We start from the raw sequence: 13,389 nt of genomic DNA, 5'->3' as shown, positions 1-13,389 counted from the left end.
ACGATGAGATGTGACTTCTGTGAGAAACAAGATGGCGGCGGCGTGATAGCAGCTAAGAGCTGGAGCTCCGTCTTACCTTGCATTACCTTTTGGTTGCGTATTTACCGACCATGAAATTTATATTATCCCAGGACAAGCAGGCAGCATATTCTCACATGTGGGTTACGTCATCTACGGAGTCCCGAAGCGAACAGCTTTTCAAGCAAACTTGATTGAAGATTCAAGTTTGCTGTGCTGCACCACGCATGTGTGCCTTCCTGCTCCACTAGAGGGCGCATCCCCTCTTCGTGATCCCCAGTTCTATCGTTTCCGCGGAGCCAGATAGTCCTGTTTTTGGTCTCTCCGTTCCGAACGTGCCTTCTAGCACCGCGGCTTTATTGATTTTGTCAGTGAGTCGCTGTGCGTGAGTATTTTGTTTTGTTCCTGCTTTTGTTGCGAAGTTTTGCGTTTTTTTCGGCTCCCGGGGGCTCCCGGGTTGTCGTGGCCTCGTTAGCCGCGGCTTTTTTTTTTTCTTGCTTTATGTCCCGGCCCTTGTACGGGTTTAAAAAGTGCACCAGGTGTGATCGGCTGCTGTCGATCACCGATCCTCATCGGTGGTGCATCTTGTGCCTGGGGGCTGACCATCCCACTGATTCCTGCCCCCGGTGCGCTACTTTTCAACATCGTGCTCTCCACTGCCGTTGGGCCCTTATGGCGGACTTGTTTGCAGTGGAGCAGCCCTCGGCCTCGATGTCGGCCCCGGCCTTGACCTCGGCCCTGCCTCAGCTGTCCTCGGCCTCGAAGCCCTCGGCTCCGGGTAAGTCCCCTCTTCCTTCCTCAGGTTCGACACCAGTGAAGAAGCCATCCTCGGGGGCTCCGGCCAGGCATGGTGGGAGTACCTTGCCAGTGGCCCCGGCTAAGCCCTCCAAGCCTTCGGGGCGTGCCTCCACCACGTGGGAATACTCAGTGTCGAGGTCGCCCTCGATGGAGTGCACTGCGGCGTCCGACATGCCCTTGATGCTGTCGGTACCCGTTTTTCAGGACATGCTCTGTGCGATGATCTCCTCAGAGCTTTCCTCTGCGTTGGCCCACCTGCACCTGGCCTTGACCTCGCGTGCGCTGGACCAGCCTGAGCCTCGTATCGAGGCTCCTTGGGGCAAGGTGCGCCGTTCCAGGCATCTCTCTTCTTCCTCTGATTCCTTGCCCTGGGCCTCGAGACGTTCCTCGCCCTCGAGGTGCTGGGAGGTGAAGCGCCGGTCGAAGCCTGCTTCGGCCTCGTTCCGGCGGCTGGCTAAGCGCGCCCGGGATTCTCCTCCGAGACGGGGCCGTTCCCCGACGGCACACGCTGAGGGGCATCTACGGGTGTCTGAGTTGTCTCTCTTCAATCCCAAGCTATTGCTGACTCCTCCTTGGTCCGAGGCTCCGGGCCGGGGTGCTCGGACTTCTTCGAGGGAGTCTGGGGACCGGTCCCCGAGCCATCATAGAGTTTCGGTGCCTCGTACCCCGGGGTCTTTCCCGAGGGGTTCCTCGAGGCGCCATCGGTCCTTGACCCCGGCACGCTCCTTGAGTGCGGTGTCCTGGGGTTCGGGGCGTGGGGGTGCGGAGAGGGAACCTCGTTATTCTCGTGAGGCTTCCCCCTCGTTTTCGGTTGTGGGATGGTCCCGTTCAGCTACTCTTTCCCCCCCCCTCCCCCGGGGACCGGGGAGCCACTTGTCCTTCCTCTTTCACGAGGTTCGTGCAAGACATGGGGCGGGCTCTCCACCTTGACCTCCAGTCGGATTCCAGATAACGAAAGAATACCTGGAGGAATTGGACATGCCGTCTCCGCCTCGTGAGTCTCTTCGGCTTCCCTTGAACCAGGCCTTTATCCGCAACCTTGAGACCCCTTATGCGGTTCCCTCAAAAATGGAATCCAAGTATAGGACGATTCCTTGCCCGGGGTTTGAGCGAGAGCAGTTGTCTCACCAGTCCTTGCTGGTTGTGTCCTCACTTAAGAAATCTCACCTGTCCTGTGTTTCGGCGGATAAATTTGGAAGGAGACTTTACCAAAATTCAATGATGGCAAACCGGGTGCTGAACTATTCATTGAAACATAGAAACATAGAAGATGATGGCAGATAAGGCCATAGCACATCAGGTCTGCCCACTCTACTGACCCACCCCCAAGTCTACTATCCTAGGGATCCCACTCCTGGTGACAGGTTCCCTTGGCTTAACCCTCTAAGGGATCCCACATGGGCATCCCATTTGCTCTTCGTTCACTTTCACATTCTACCTCAAGAATCTGGTTCGGTCTCTGCCCACCTTCCAGGCCGACTTGCTCGCCTCCCGCCAGGTTGCATTTGGGCAGCTGGTCGAGGCTCTGTCCCAGCTGCGCCTCCATCTGTTTCACGCAGCGTATGACGCATTTGAGCTCTTGTCTTGTGTCTCCGCCTTTGCGGTAGCCATGCGCCGGTTGGCGTGGCTCCGGCTGGTTGACATGGATCCTAACCTCCAGGATCGCCTGGCCAACCTGCCCTGCGTTGGGAATGAGCTATTCGATGACTTCATCGAGGCCGCTACTAAGTGCCTTTCGGAGCATGAGAGGTCTTTTGCTTCCCTGGTGAGGCCCAAAGCGAAGCTGACTCCTTTGAGGCCCTATCGGGCTCCTCCCCGGAGGTACCCCCAGAAGTCAACCCCGGCATTTTCGTGCCCGCCCCCGAGGCGTCAGCAGGCGCACCCCCGGGCTTTGCCAAAATCTCAGCTGCCGGCCGCAGCTAAGCCTTCCCTGTCTTTTTGACGGTCTCCGCGGATGGGAGCGGGCCCCCTCCGCGCCCCTTCCCATCGGGGGCCGTCTCAGAACCTTTTACCCCTGTTGGGAGCGCATCACGTCGGATGCATGGGTCCTGGGCATGATTGCCTCCGGATACACCTTGAATTTCCGGGAGTTGCCTCCCGACAGTCCGCCAAGCGCGTGTTCTTCCAATCGGGCGCAGTTACCCCTGCTTCTCTTGGAGGCTCGGGCCCTTCTTCGCCTGCGGGCAGTGGAGGAAGTTCCCCCTTGTCAATGGGGGCGGGGTTTTTACTCCCGCTACTTCTTGGTCCCAAAGAAGACCGGGGACCTGCGTCTTGGACTTGGTTCGGGAGAAGTTCCGGATGCTCTCGCTTCCGACTCGTTATCCCTTGCTGGACGAGGGGGACTGGCTCTGCTTCCTCGATCTAAAGGAGGCCTATACACATGTTCCGGTGCATCCTGCTTGTCGCCGGTTCCTTCGGTTTCAGGTGGGGGACCTGCATCTCCAGTACAGGGTCCTTCCGTTCGGGCTGGCTTCGTCCCCACAGGTTTTCACAAAGTGTCTCGTTGTGGTGGCGGCGGCCCTATGGTCCCGGGGCCTTCAGGTGTTCCCCTACCTGGACGACTGGCTGATCAAAGCCCAGTCGAGGGAGGGGGTTATCTCAGCGACCCAACAGACTATTAAATTTCTTCAGAGTCTGGGATTCGAGGTAAACTTCCCCAAGTCCCAGTTGTGCCCCTCGCAATCCCTACAATTCATCGGGGCCGTGCTGGAACGGTTCGTCTTTGTTCGTTTCTCCCTCCTCCTCGGCTGGCTGCGCTCACCGAATGAGCGAGCAGATTTCTCTGCTGTCCTCGGTCTCGGCGAGGCGCATGATGATTCTCTTGGGTCACATGGCCTCCACCATCCATGTCACACCGTTTGCCCGGTTACACCTTCGAATCCCTCAGTGGACGTTGGCCTCGCAGTGGCGTCAGGACCGGGACCCAGCTTCCAGTCTCGTTGCGGTGACTCCTTCTTTGAGACGCTCGCTCCGTTGGTGGACCAACTCTTCCAATCTTTCCAGGGGTTTGCTCTTTCTCGCCCCTCCGCATCACAAGGTCCTGACCACGGACTCTTCGGAGTATGCTTGGGGGGCTCATCTCGACAGTCTGCGGACCCAGGGTCTGTGGTCGGCGGAAGACCGTCGCTGTCACATCAACCTGTTGGAGCTTCGGGCCATTTATTTGGCCGCTGTGACTTTCCGCCATCTGCTTCAGGACCGAGTGGTCCTGGTCCACACGGACAATCGGGTGGCGATGTATTATGTGAACAAACAGGGGGGCAAGGGGTCTCGGTCTCTGTGCCGGAAGGCTCTTCGTCTTTGGGAGTGGGCGATTCGCCACAACATCTTTCTTCGTGCGGTTTACATACAAGGGGAGCGTAACTTTCTGGCGGACAGGCTGAGCCACCTCCTGCAGCCGTACGAGTGATCTCTTCATTCCGGGGTCTTGCGTCAGGTGTTCGAGAGGTGGGGGACCCTCAGATAGACCTGTTCGCTTCCCCCCTCAATCACAAAATGCCTCTCTTCTGTTCCAGGATGTACTCCCTGGATCACCTCGAGGCCGATGCCTTCCTTCTCGCTTGGGAGGGGAAGTTTCTTTACGCGTTTCCGCCTTTTCCTCTTATCTTGCGGATGCTTGTGCATCTCAAATCTATGCATGCCACACTGATCCTGGTTGCCCCTCGGTGGCCTCGACAACCGTGGTTCTCCCTCCTTCTTCAACTCAATGTCAGGGAGCCTCTTCTTCTGCCTGTTTTTCCCTCTCTGCTGTCTCAGAGTCGGGGGTTTGTTGTTACATCCCAATCTGCAGTCTCTACATCTGACGGCTTGGTTCCTTTCCACCTGACTTCTCCTCAGTTCTCCCGGTCGGTCAGGGAGGTTTTGGAAGCCTCTCGAAAGGTTTCGACTAGGCTCTGTTATTCCCAGAAGTAGATGAGATTCTCTGCCTGGTGTTCTACGAATCATCTAGAACCCTTGTCGGCTCCTGTATCCTCGGTTCTCGAGTATTTGCTTCATTTGTCTCAGTCTGGTCTTAAGACAAATTCTATTCGAGTACATCTTAGTGCGATTGCTGCCTTCCATCAGCAGCTTGATGGGAAGTCTCTTTCTGTCCATCCTTGGGTTTCTCGCTTCATGAGGGGGCTCTTGAATGTCCATCCTCCTCTCAAGCCTCCCCCGGTGTTTGGGATCTCAATGTGGTTTTTGCTCAACTTATGAAGCCTCCGTTTGAGCCTATGGATAAATCTCATCTGAAGTTCCTCACTTGGAAGGTGATCTTCCTGCTGGCACTCACTTCTGCTCGATGAGTTAGTGAGCTTCAGGCTCTGGTGGCGGACCCGCCTTTACTGTATTCCATCATGACAAGGTGGTTCTCCGCACTCATCCCAAGTTTTTACCTAAGGTGGTGTCTGTCTTCCATCTCAATCAGTCCATTGTTCTTCCGGTGTTTTTTCCCAAGCCCCATTCTCATCCTGGGGAAGTGGCGCTTCACACTCGACTGTAAGAGGGCGTTGGCTTTTTATCTTCAACGCACTCAGGCTCATCGGAAGGTTCCTCAATTGTTTTTGTCCTTTGATCCTAATCGATTGGGACGTCCTGTTTCCAAGCGCACCTTGTCCAACTGGTTGGCGGCTTGTATTTCCTTCTGCTACGCTCAGGCTGGTCTCGCGCTGCATGGTCAGGTTACGGGACATAAGGTCCGAGCGATGGCGGCTTCTGTCGCTTTCCTCAGGTCCATGCCTATCGAGGAGATCTGCAAGGCTGCCACTTGGTCTTCGGTTCATACTTTCACCTCCCATTACTGCCTGGATACTTTGTCCAAGAGCGACGGCCGGTTTGGCCAGTCGGTTTTGCGTAATCTGTTTTCTTGAATTGCCAACTTCCCTCCGTCCCTTTTTTGGTTAGCTTGGAGGTCACCCACATGTGAGAATATGCTGTCTGCTTGTCCTGGGATAAAGCACAGTTACTTACCATAACAGGTGTTATCTAGGGACAGCAGGCAGATATTCTCGCAACTCTCCCACCTCCCCGAGGTTAGCTTCTTGGCTGGTTATCTGAACTGGGGATCACGAGGAGGGGATGCGCCCTTTAGTGGAGCAGGAAGGCACACTTGCATAGTGCAGCACAGCAAACTTGAATCTTCAATCAAGTTTGCTTGAAAAGCTGTCCGCGTCGGGGCTCCGTAGATGACGTCACCCACTTGTGAGAATATCTGCCTGCTGTCCCTGGATAACACCTGTTACAGTAAGTAACTGTGCTTTCTCTCCTTATGGGGAATTGAAAGATGTCTCACATCAACCGCAAGGGGGTTGTTTGAGTGGATCCTCCTACACCCGGGCAAGTTTCGATGGACTGGTTCTTAATAAGCTCACCGGCCGTAGTGAGAGAGGAATAATCTTTGCGGTTGCTTGGTGGAGGGACCCATTGGAGCCTTAGGGCTCGAAACACCATTGTCCCCCGTCCCCCCCCAGAAGCCTGTTCACCACCCAATCCGGCTCAGGAGGACGTGATTGGTGAGAATGCTGAGGACCCAACAAGCCCAATGCAAACTGAAGGAGGACCCCATGTTATCCAGGAAACCAAGACGACATCGAGTAGTAGAGCAGAGGGAACCAACTCCTTGCTGCTGGCTTTGCAGAACATCTGGAGACTGCTCCAAAAATTAGAAGCTGCAGCAACTAAATCTGCTGGTGATATTTCCAAACTAGTGAGTAAACTGGACAAATTATCTGATTCAGTTCAAAATATTAAAATTGAAACGGACTCAACTGGATCAAATGTGTAATGAAATATCCTCTTTACAAAATATTTCTGCTACCGTTGTTAAGGATATAGTCATTTTACAAAGAAAAATTGAACAGCTGGAGAATTTCAATTGGAGGCTCAATTTACGAGTAATAAATTTCCCCAAGTCAGCTTTATTTACTCCTTTAGATTTGTTTAAAAAATATTTAATGGAAAATATGAAATTTGCTTCTGAAATGATGCCTCCTATAAACAGAATTTACTACTTGTCTAAAGAAAAGTAAATATACACTTCTCCTCCGTATTCGCGGTTTCAGCATTCGAGGTTTCGATTATTCATGGGTGTTTAGTTTGCTGGCTCCTCCCCCCAAATTACATCAGCTTGCATAGAGAAATCGTGACTCTGTAAGTAAGAGAAAAGATGTGACTACTGTAACAGACATTGCCTAATACATGTCTGATTTATTCAAGGCTTGGAAAGCAGTGTTTGTTCTTGGGATCTGGCTCATACCATAAAGCTATTTGTGGACATTCCAGTATTCGTTTTACTTCACATTTTAGCAAATTCTATTTTATATTGCTGCATTTAAAGTAGTGTGAATAAATCTGTGTAAAGGAAGCTATTGTCTGATTTATTGAGGAAAGGCCTCTGGAAATTTCCTTTAATGAAACTTCGTAAGAGTTGTTTTTATCCCAGAGCCAAACTAGGTGGCTGCTGGAGTTGACATGTTCACCTTATTCAGGAGCCCTCTTTGTATCATTAAAGTTTACTGGTTAGGCTGGCAGTTCATAGGCCTCTGCACCACCTAGGTAGTATACAGATATTTTATGAAGCTCTGGCTTGTGTAATACCGTGTTTCCCCGAATATAAGCCCTAGCATGATTTTCGGGGTAGGTCTTAATATAAGCCCTACCCATGAAAATAAGCCCTAGTCACCGGCAGCAGCACTTCCCCCCCCTGCTAACCCTTCCATCTCTCCCCCGCCAACCGCAAGACCCAAATACCTTGTAACAAACGCAGTGTCGGCAGCAATCTAGACAGGCTGCTTTGTGGCCTTCTCTCGCCCAGGCGTTCGAGTGCCACTTTTCTGATGACATCATCAGTGATGCGGCAGAGGAACGCCCGAACGAGAGAAGGCCGCAAAGCAGCCTATCTAGATTGCTGACTATGTTGAGTTTGTTACAAGGTATTTTGGTCTCGTGGTTGATGGGGGAGAGATGGAAGGGTCAGCGGGGGGGAATGGGAGGGAGGAATAAAAGCTGCAAGGGTTCTGCTGCACAATGGGAGGGAGGGATAGAAGCTGCAAGGGTTCTTCTGCACAATGAGAGGGAGGGATAGAAGCTGCAAGGGATCTGCTGCACAATGGGAGGGAGGGATAGAAGCTGCAAGGGTTCTGCTACACAGAGGGCGGGATAGAAGCTGCATGGGTTCTGCACAAGGGATGGGAGGAAGGGGTAGAAGCTGCCAGGGTTCTGCTGCACGAGGGAGGGAGGGATAGAAAGATGCTGCACATGTGGGGGAGAGAAAGGAAATAGGAAGAATTGGGATGGAGGAGAGGAAGGGAGAGATGATCATTGTACATGAAAAAAAATAAGACCTATCCCAAAAATAAGACCTGGTGTCTTTCTTGGGCCCAAAATTAATATAAGATAGTGTCTTAAGATAGGGGAAACACGGTAACTATTAAAGTATATTTAGTGAGAGTGCTTGCTTTCCATCTTGTGTTTGTCTTGCAAAAACAGTTACTGAAAAGAAGAGCTAGCTGTGTGCTTGCAAATTAGTTGCTGGAAGAAGCTGTAATCGGAGACAGTGCATAGAGTAAATGAGTGCCATTGAGACTTGCTCTTGTTTTCTCATCATAGCATTTAAGTTCTGCTTGCTGTATACCCGCAAGGCAGAGTTCCGTAAGCTCTGTGACAATCTGCGGATGCACCTTGGTCAGATCCAGCGTCATCACAATCAGAGCACAGCTATCAACCTGAACAATCCTGAGAGTCAATCTATGCACCTGGAGACCAGGCTGGTGCAGCTGGACAGTGCCATCAGTATGGAGCTCTGGCAGGTGCGTTATGGATTGGGCTTGTGGCCGACTGGAGGAGCTGTTCAGAAAAGGCTCTGCAGACGTGACCTTTTTCTATTAATTTAGCAACAAATTGGGTGTAAATCTAAGGGGTGGAGTGGGAGGAGGACAGAATTTAAGTTTCCATAGATGTACATTCAGTTTTTACATTACCTTATTTTGGGGCCCTTTTACTAAACTGCTAGTGTGCTTTTACTGCAACTTAAAATGGCTTAACATTGGATGCGGTGAGGCATCCTTTGGAAAGTCCAAATTGGAATGCACTAAAAATATTTAGTAATTTATGTTGGATGGGGCATGTCTGGGGGCAGAGATCGAGCATTCCTGTATGACTCAGGACAGTTACATCACCATGTGATAGCATTAGCATGGAGTGCTTAACACCTACAAAATAGGTGTTAAGTGCTAGTAGCAACATTGGTGCATAGCCATTAATTAAACAATAAAAGCAAATAGAAAATTGTCCATTTTAAAGCTGCATTAGTTTAGGAGAGTTGGTGCTGGACATTGATATCTTCCTGCCACTTTTTCTTGAGCATTACAAGTCCATTTCCCTGGTGGTTTCTAGAGACATTGAGATTAGAGAATGACACAGGGAAAAATTTGTCCCGGTCCCCATCCCTGTCCCGTCCCCGCAAACCATTTGATCCCATCCACACAAGCCTCAAATAGTTTTATACTGAACTTATTTTATTGAATTATAAAAAGAAACAATATTCTGTACAATTGTCATTTTATAAATCAAAGTTCTGGCTGCTGACCTAGTGAAAGACATGTTCAGCTGGCAGGGTTTTGTTTATAAATGTTTATCAATACAACTAATATACTACTTTAGACTAAAGAAAAAAAAAAAGAAAAAAAAGAAAATAGACTTTTTTTTTTTTCTACCTTTGTTGTCTGGTTTCTGCTTTCGTCATCATCTTATTCAATTCATACCATCCACTGACTGCATTCTCCCTTCCATCTTTCCCTCCACCCCTACCCCCCATTGGCCTGGCACCCATCTTCTTCCTTCTGCTCCCTCCATAGTCTGGCATCTCTCTCTTCCCCGTTTCCTTTCAGCATCTTCTCCCCTTTCTCTCTCTCTCTCTTCCCCATTTTATTTTGGCATCTTCTCCCCCTTTCTCTCGTCCCCATTTCCCTTTGGCTTCTTCTGCCCTTTCTCTCTCTCGTCCCCATTTCCCTTTGGCTTCTTCTGCCCTTTCTCTCTCTCTCTCTTTTTTCTATTTCTTTTGCCCACTTCCTTTCAGCGCATGCGTGGCCTAGCAGCCCCCCTCCCTCCCGATCGCCGGAGATCCGATTGCCGAAGTCATCTCCCTTCCTTCCCCTCTCTCACCTTACTGTGGTGATTTTGTGGAGGGGTTTGTCTTCCAGCTTTAATAAAGTCGCGTGTGGCTGCCGAAACTTCTCCTCTGACGCAACTTCCTGTTTCCATTTCCGTCGGAGGAGAAGTTTCGGCAGCCACACGTGACTTGATTATAGCTTTCTCGTGATGAAAACTGGCTTGGGCAGCTGGGAGATTAATCCCCCCCCTCAAAATTGCCACGGTAAGGGGAGGAGGGATATGCCTGATCAGTGATTGTGCGCGTTCCTGACCTTAACTTCGGAGACAAGGCCATTCACTATTTTTTCTCCTACCATTTTGGCGGGTTACCCACAGCTAGTCATGGATAATAGTCACTGTGTCATTGTCTAATTGAGACTTCTCAAGTTCCTAGGAATGTACTTACAGACGTTACATAAAGCACAGTTATTTACCTAACAGCTGTTATCCAGGGACAACAGGCAGATATTCTCAACAGTGGGTGACGTCATCAATGGAGCCCTGCAGCGGACAGCCTCGAAAGCAGACTTGCTTGAAGATCTTTGTAAGAGCTTCCGAGTGCTGCACTGTGCATGCACGAGTGCCTTCCCGCCCAAGTTAGGGCGCGCGCCTCCTGTGAGGAACCTCAGTTCAGATACCTAGCTAAAAAGCCAACCAGGGGAGAAGGGTGGGTTGTGAGAATATCTGCCTGCTGTCCCTGGATAACAACTGTTATGGTTAGTAACTGTGCTTTATCCCTGGACAAGCAGGCAGCATATTCTCAACAGTGGGTGACCTCCAAGCTAAGCATAATGGGATGGAGGGAGAGATGGCAAGTTAAGAAAAAAAGATTTTGCAAAACATATTGGCCAAAATGGCCATTCCTTCTGGAGAAAGTATCCAGACAGTAATGAGAGGTGAAAATATGAACCGAGGACCAAGTGGCAGCCTTGCAGATCTCCTCAATAGGAGTTGATTTGAGGACAGCTACAGACGCTGCCATAGCTCTAACTCTGTGGCCTGTGACTCGACCCGTCAGAGGGAGACCAGCCTGTGCATAGCAGAAAGAGATGCAAGCAGCCATCCAGTTGGAGATGATTCGTTTCGAGACAGGGTGGCCCAACTTATTTTGATTGAAGGAGATGAAAAGTTGAGGGGCTTTTCTGTGAGGTTGAGTGCATTGCAAGTAGAAAGCCAAGGCACGTTTACAGTTCAAAGTATGAAGAGCCACTTCTCCAGGGTGAGAATGAGGCTTTGGAAAAAATACTGGAAGAACAATAGATTGATTGATGTGAAATTCTAAAACTACTTTAGGTGAGAATTTTGGATGAGTATGGAGGACCACTTTGTCATGGTGGAAAACTGTGAAAGGTGGATCCACAACCAAAGTTTGTAACTCACTGATCCTTAGAGCCGACATGAGGGCAATCAGGAAAATGACTTTCCAAGTAAGGTACTTGAGATGAGCCTTATCAATTGGTTCAAATGGAGGCTTCATCAGTTGAGCCAAGACAACATTGAGATCCCAGACCACTGGGGGAGGTTTAAGTGGTAGATGAACATTAAAAAGTCTGTTCATAAAGCGGGAAACCACAGGATGTGCAGACAGGTTTCCCATCAAGAGGCTGATGAAAAGCAGCAATCGCACTGAAATGGACTCTGATAGATGTAGACTGAAGATCAGATTGTGATAAGTGAAGTAAATAATCCAAAACAGAAGCCAAGGAGGTAGACATTGGCTCCATATGGCGAGTCAAGCAGAAAATCTAATCCATTTCTGGCCGTAACACTGCCGAGTGGACGATAGCCAACGTTACGCCCATCTTTAAAAAGGGATCAAGAGGTGACCCGGGAAAGTACAGGCCGGTGAGCCTGACTTCGGTTCCGGGAAAATGGCAGAAGCACTGATAAAAGAAAACATCGATCAACATTTTGAAAAACATGAACTTCTGATAACCAGCCAGCATGGTTTCTGCAAGGGAAGATCGTGCCTAACGAACTTATTGCACTTCTTCGAAGGGATCAACAAACGGATGGACAAAGGAGATCCCATAGACATCATATATCTAGATTTCCAAAAAGCCTTTGACAAGGTGCCTCATGAACGTCTACTCCGGAAACTGAAGAACCATGGGGTAGAAGGAGACGTACATAGATGGATCAGAAACTGGTTGGAGGGTAGAAAAAAAAGGGTAGGAGTGAAGGGTCACTACTCCGACTGGAGGAGGGTCACGAGTGGTGTCCCGCAGGGCTCGGTGCTCGGGCCGCTGCTATTTAATATCTTCATAAATGATCTAGAAACAGGAACGAAGTGCGAGATAATAAAATTTGCGGACGACACCAAACTATTTAATGGAGCTCGGACTACAGAGGACTGCGAAAAGTTGCAAAGGGACTTGAACAAATTAGAAGAATGGGCGGCGAAATGGCAGATGAAGTTCAACATTGAAAAATGTAAAGTATTACATGTGGGGAGCAGAAACTCGAGGTACAACTATACAATGGGAGGGATGTTATTGAATAAGAGTACCCAGGAAAGGGACTTGGGGGTAATGGTGGACATGACAATGAAGCCGTCGGCACAGTGTGCAGCGGCCGCTAAGAGAGCGAATAGAATGCTTGGTATAATCAAAAAGGGTATTACAGCCAGAACGAAAGAAATTATCCTGCCGTTGTATCGGGCGATGATGCGCCCGCATTTGGAGTACTGCGTCCAATATTGGTCGCCGTATCTTAAGAAGGATATGGCGTTAGTCGAGAGGGTTCAAAGGAGAGCAACACGTCTGATAATAGGTATGGAAAACCTGTCATATTCTGAGAGATTGGAGAAGCTGGGTCTCTTTTCCCTGGAGAAGAGGAGACTTAGAGGGGATATGATAGAGACTTACAAGATCATGAAGGGCATAGAGAGAGTAGAGAGGGACAGATTCTTCGAACTTTCGAAAAATAAGAGAACAAGAGGGCATTCGGAAAAGTTGAAAGGGGACAGATTCAAAACAAATGCTAGGAAGTTCTTCTTTACCCAATGTGTGGTGGACACCTGGAATGCGCTTCCAGAGGACGTTAATAAGGCAGAGTACGGTACTGGGGTTCAAGAAAGGATTGGACAAATTCCTACTGGAAATGGGGATAGAGGGGTATAGATAGAAGATTACTGCACAGGTCCTGGACCTGTTGGGCCGCCGCGTGAGCGGACTGCTGGGCACGATGGACCTCGGGTCTGACCCAGCAGAGGCATTTCTTATGTTCTTATGTTTCTGGAAGCTACCAAAATATCTTATACAGACTGAGAGAACTGTAGAGAGTCTGTTAGGTTGAAAGGTACCAAGCTGTTATCCCAGGACAAGCAGGCAGGTATTCTCACTAGTGGGTGATGTCATCAGACAGAGCCCCGGTACGGACGTCTCACAAGCACGTGTTGCTTGTAGAAACTTAAAGTTTCTAGATGCCCGCACCGCGCATGCG

The 13,389-nt window shown here is 50.0% G+C and overlaps 1 protein-coding gene across 3 annotated transcripts in view; it reads left to right on the top strand.

The window, feature by feature from the left end:
• EIF3A (eukaryotic translation initiation factor 3 subunit A) overlaps positions 1-13,389 on the top strand; it is a 330,727-nt gene that overhangs the window by 17,103 nt on the left and 300,235 nt on the right. For all 3 annotated transcript variants that reach the window (XM_033943256.1, XM_033943255.1, XM_033943254.1), the window contains exon 5: positions 8,404-8,603. In XM_033943256.1, the coding sequence (XP_033799147.1) occupies positions 8,404-8,603 (200 nt within the window). The remainder of the gene's footprint in view (positions 1-8,403; positions 8,604-13,389) is intronic.

The sequence above is a fragment of the Geotrypetes seraphini genome, chromosome 4, assembly GCF_902459505.1.
Source record: "Geotrypetes seraphini chromosome 4, aGeoSer1.1, whole genome shotgun sequence".
NCBI lineage: Eukaryota > Metazoa > Chordata > Amphibia > Gymnophiona > Dermophiidae > Geotrypetes > Geotrypetes seraphini.
The sequence above is the reverse complement of the archived record's forward strand: the minus strand, read 5'-3'. Positions and strand labels throughout refer to the sequence as shown.